This window comes from Oxyura jamaicensis, unplaced genomic scaffold (assembly GCF_011077185.1).
Source record: "Oxyura jamaicensis isolate SHBP4307 breed ruddy duck unplaced genomic scaffold, BPBGC_Ojam_1.0 oxyUn_random_OJ165, whole genome shotgun sequence".
NCBI classification, from domain to species: Eukaryota; Metazoa; Chordata; class Aves; order Anseriformes; family Anatidae; genus Oxyura; species Oxyura jamaicensis.
In genome coordinates this window covers 1-4,293 of record NW_023305692.1, presented here as the reverse complement: position 1 = coordinate 4,293, position 4,293 = coordinate 1, and the positions used below count along the sequence as shown (strand labels likewise).

At 67.5% G+C, this 4,293-nt stretch overlaps 1 protein-coding gene across 3 annotated transcripts; it reads right to left on the bottom strand.

Moving 5' to 3' along the window:
- Window positions 1-575: 575 nt before the first annotated feature.
- On the bottom strand, window positions 576-4,287 carry LOC118158796 (maestro heat-like repeat-containing protein family member 7). 3 transcript variants are annotated; one of them, XM_035313476.1, is made up of 12 exons: window positions 4,227-4,287; window positions 3,667-4,071; window positions 3,318-3,496; window positions 3,098-3,235; window positions 2,803-2,917; window positions 2,532-2,669; window positions 2,061-2,237; window positions 1,636-1,791; window positions 1,441-1,542; window positions 1,254-1,356; window positions 1,103-1,162; window positions 576-944 (listed from the first exon to the last, which is right to left on the bottom strand). In XM_035313476.1, exons 1-12 carry the CDS (start codon window positions 4,269-4,271, stop codon window positions 775-777), a joined length of 1,788 nt encoding a protein of 595 aa, XP_035169367.1. In that variant the 5' UTR covers window positions 4,272-4,287; the 3' UTR covers window positions 576-774. The 3 variants fall into 3 exon arrangements, with proteins under 3 accessions (XP_035169367.1, XP_035169368.1, XP_035169365.1); XM_035313477.1 differs by having other exon boundaries at window positions 1,254-1,542; window positions 3,667-3,814; window positions 3,917-4,071; XM_035313474.1 differs by having other exon boundaries at window positions 1,254-1,542.
- Between the last annotated feature and the right edge of the window lie 6 nt (window positions 4,288-4,293).

The window sequence follows — 4,293 nt, the reverse complement described above, 5'->3', positions numbered from 1 at the left end:
AAGAGCCGGCCTCTGCAGGGAACCCACTTGGAGACTCTCTCCCCAGCGCTACAGCGCCTGGCTGTCCTCGTGCAGCCTGGCAGCATCCCAAAAGGACGCTCACTGCTGGCCGGAGTGAGAGGGGGCAGAGCCTTCCTCCGGGCAATGTGAAATGGAGAAAGGCAGCCCTGCAGCACGCCCCTGCTGTCACACGGTGGTGGTTTTCCTCAGGTGGGCAGCCGAGTTCCACCACGGCCGCTCTCTCACTCCCCCTCCTCAGAGAGGCAGGGGGAGAAAATACGACACAGAGAGCTCGAGGCTTGAGATAAGGGGGATTTAATGAAAGGGAAAAGGGAGAGGGAAAAAATAGGAAAGAAAAAGAACAAAAAGGAAAGAAAAGGCCAAGACCGCGCGAAAGGACAGAGAGAGGGAAACACAGCGAGGCCACCAGGCGTGGGGCGTGTGCGGAGAGCTCCGCTGCAGGGAGGGCTGCACAGTGCCCGCGGGGCTGGGGAGGCACAGCCTTCGTGGAGATGAGGATGCTGATGGCCAGCTCTGATGGCAATGAGGAGGACACTTTCCGCGCTGAGGGCGGTGCGGCCCTGGGCTAAGCGGGGGCCTTAGAGCAGGCTGGCTGCTGGAGAGGCGACGGCTGAAGCCCTGTTGTTCGTGGGGTTCGTGAGCTGGTTCGCGCGTGCCACCAGCACGTGGAAGGACGGAGAAGTGGAGGGAACGTGCCCGGGGAGCGGGGCTGCGCCGCAGACTGGAGGAGATGCCGGGAGCTTTCCAGCACGCTCAGCTGCCTGCCGGGGAAGAGCGTCGCCTCCTCCACGCCTTGTGCAGCCTGGAGCACAGCTGCCAAAAGCTGAACCGCGAGCGTGGCCTTGCTGCTTGCAGGATCAGCACTGTCTGAATGGCCAGCGAGGAGACCAACTCGCAGGGGTCTTGCCTCATGCCTTGAAGGACTGAGAGAACAGAGAAGGAGAGGCGAGGTGACGGCCCTGTACCCGCAGAGCGCCCGGCCCCCCACAGAGGTTGCCCCCAGCTCTCCGCACAGCCAGGAGGGAGCAGGGGACAGGCGCGTCACCTGGCGGCTGCCCTGCGATCCCCCTCCCTGGCTCACCTGCGCAGATGTCCTGGCTCTTGTTCTTGCGCTGATCCGCCAGGTGCCTCCCCACGAGCCCTGGGGACACACGGCCTGTCAGCGCCCCCGGCTGCTCCCCGGGGCGCAGCACGAAGGCACAGGGACGGGGGACCCCAGGCTCGCGGCTCACCAATGAACCTCACAGCCTCCCGCCGCAGGGGCTCCTGCGCGCTCTGCAGGTAGGGCAGGCTCTGGCCCAGGTACTCCTCTGCTCCGCTCCTCCTCCGGGCCAGCTGGAGAGGGAAGGGCGCGGGGTCAGCGCAGGGCGGCCCCGTCCCTGTCCCCATCCCCGTCCCCGGGCGCAGAACTGTGCGTACCAGGCACTCGCCGATCTTCCAGGTCTGCACCGTCTCGGCCAGGTGCGCCAGCTGCCTCCAGCGCAGGAACCGCGCGACACCAAGGAGGGCTTCCCGGGAGGCCTGCAGAAGAGCTGAGATGGCACCAGAGCCTGGGCAGAAGACCCTGCTCCCCCCCCCCCCCGCAGCCCCTCCCCAGAGGAGCAAAATGCCCACCTCGGCCGCGCTCTCGTCCTGGTCGTGCAGGTGGAAGGACAGTGGGAGCAGGCTCCTGCACACCTCCTTGCGCATCTTCTTCTTTTCACTGCTCTCCACGAGGGCCAGCGTGCCGAGGAAGAGGCGAATAGAGAGAACCCGCACCGTACTTGACTCCTGGGGAGGAGGAGAGGGGGACATGAGCCCCGCAGCCTCCAAGCCCTCCGCAAGCAGGGCCAGCACGACCCACCAAGTGGGGACAAAGTCTCCAAGCCGAGAGGCAGAGGGCAGACCTTGAGGACGGCCCCCCAGACTGCTCCAAAACGAGCAAGCTGTGCCCTGCCCAAAGTCTGCCCAAGGGCACGCAGCACCCAGGGCTGGGAACCGGGCAGGGAGAGCCCACAGTGGGGTGTCACAGGGACGCAGCCATGGGGACGCAGCCTTACGTCGTCAAAGAGCGATGGGAGCTTGCCGGCCAGCTCCAGAGCCGTGAGGCTGCGCGTCCTCCCCTCCAGGAGCCGCAGCATGGTGCTGAGCACGGGCAGAGCGACAGTGCGGGTGTCGCTGTCTGCAGCCGGCAGCTGCTCTGTGATGCTCGGCAGCAGGACGAGTGTTTGCCTTGCCTGCGTGCAAAAAACACCTTCCTTTGGGGAAAGCAATGACTGCCGCCTGGGCGAAAGCACTCTCCGATGCCAGCCTTCCCGCTGGCTTCTGCCCATGGGACAGCGTGGTGCTGGCAGGCAGGGCCGCCCGGCACAGCCCCAAAGAAAGAGAGCCGGAGGCACGGGGATGGACGCACAGCGCCGGCCCCCTGCCGCCCCTTCCCCGCTGCCCGGAAAGGTGCCGAGCCACAGCAGCCCGGGGCCAGCCCAGCCCAAGCCGCTGCACTCGTGGTGTTGCCGGCTGCCCCTGCTCACCGTGTCCGGCCTCTTGGTGAGCCCCAGGATCGCCCTGAGCACCAGGCTCTGCATGCCCAGGCACTGGCTCCGCAGGTAGGCGGCAAAGAGGCTCACGACGCAGCCCAGCTCGTTGCCGAGGTCTGTGCACTCCAGCATCTGAAAAGCCCGTGGGGCGCAGTGCTGGGTCAGCGGCTCGCGGCAAGAATGCCAGGGCACGGGCAAGCCTGGCCCCGAGGCAGCAGGGCTTGTGCAGAGCCCCACGCTGGCTGCTCCTGCTGCCCCTGCTCACCTCGCTGAGGAAGACCATGGCCACCATCTCCCAGGAGGAGTCCTCCATGCTGAGTAGCTCGGCCAGGTGGCGGACGATGGTGGCGCGCAGGGCTCTGGGCAACTCCTTCATTTCCCTGGCAGGGAAAATGGCAAGCAGGCACCGTCAGCCCCGAGCCGGGCGGGCACAGCTCTTCTGTCTTTGCACTGCTCTCGCCACCACCCCAGCGGCCACGGGCACCCATGCTGTGGCAGCACTTTCTCCAAGAAGCAGGGACCCCCCCCGGACTGGGGTGGTGCCGACAAGGGGCTCTCACCTGGCCACCACCTGCACGCCCCAGAGGTGGCTCTCGGCGCTGAGAAGCGCGGCCCAGCCGCCCTGCGCCTCGATGGCCAGCACCTGGCTCCCCAGGCCCACGCTGCGGAGCAGCGCTTTCAGGGACTGCACCGTGGACCTGCAGGCAGAGAAGGGCCCGGGTCACGCCGGGAGCCCCAGCCCTGGGTTCCTCTGAGCAGCAGGGGACGGGGATGTGGCACCTGATGGGAGTGAGCAGGTCCTGCTGGTGCTTCTTCCGGAAGACCTGCACCTCCTGCAGCGTCAGCTCCCTGGCGAAGGACACTTGGAAGAGGAGGGCCAGGAAGAGCTGGGGGAAAATGGCCTTCGCCTCCTCCAGGCTGGTAGGCAGCAGGAGGATCTCGTGGAGGGGCCTCGCTGCCTGCAGAAAGCACCCAGAGGCGTGGGCAGGGAGGGACAGAGGAGGATGGAGACCCCCAGGCTGGCCCCGTGGGCGCGCCCGGGTGCCCCAGGGTGCGCGTAAGGCTGGGAGGGCTCAGGGGAGGGGAGCGGGGGCCCTGCCCATCGGAGATGGGCAAGCGAGGAACTCACGGCCAGGGCCAGGATGCGCGGGTGGTCCTTGGTGGAGGTGGATGACTTGCGCCCAGACTGGTTCAGGAGGATGCGCAGCAGCTCCCGCAGCACCCTCTCTGTGGCTGGGGGCTCAGACACCATTGCCTTCCACATGGTGACGGCGACGCTGCGGGACCCCCGGGCTGTCAGCAGGGCCGCCCCCGGCCCGGCTGATGTCCTCGCTGGTGCTGGTGGGGGCGGGGTGGATGAGCCGTGCTGGGCCCCGTACCTGGTGCAGGTCGGCGAGCACTGCAGCAGGCTGGCAACCGTCTCCCTGGGGTGCCTGCTGGCCAGCACCAGCAGGGCCCTGTCCAGGCTCTGAAGGGCCAGCGCGGCTCTGACGGCCGGCAGGGTTCTGTAGATGGTCCACACGATGTTCAGCACCTGGAGGTGGGACACGGGTGAGACTGGGCCGGCACCAGAGCAGGGCGCTGCTGCCACCCGCCCTGCTGTGTGCCGGCCAGGCGTGGTGCCAGGGCCTGGGCAGGAACAGAGCCCCGAGGGCTGGAGCCGTGGCCGGGCCGCTGGCGGGTACCCACCTGTCCCGAATGGAAGTCGGTCTCTGCCGCCAGCACGTCCACCATGTGGGCAGCCAGCTCGGTGCTG

Excerpts from the sequence above, each read along its gene's own strand:
- LOC118158796 (XM_035313474.1), bottom strand. The coding sequence starts at position 4,271 with ATGGTGGACGTGCTGGCGGCAGAGACCGACTTCCATTCGGGACAG. Across the intron at positions 4,072-4,226 it reads CCGACTTCCATTCGGGACAG|GTGCTGAACATCGTGTGGAC; the intron begins GTGGGTACCCGC and ends TCCCACCTCCAG. Across the intron at positions 945-1,102 it reads GAGCCAGGACATCTGCGCAG|TCCTTCAAGGCATGAGGCAA; the intron begins GTGAGCCAGGGA and ends CTGTTCTCTCAG.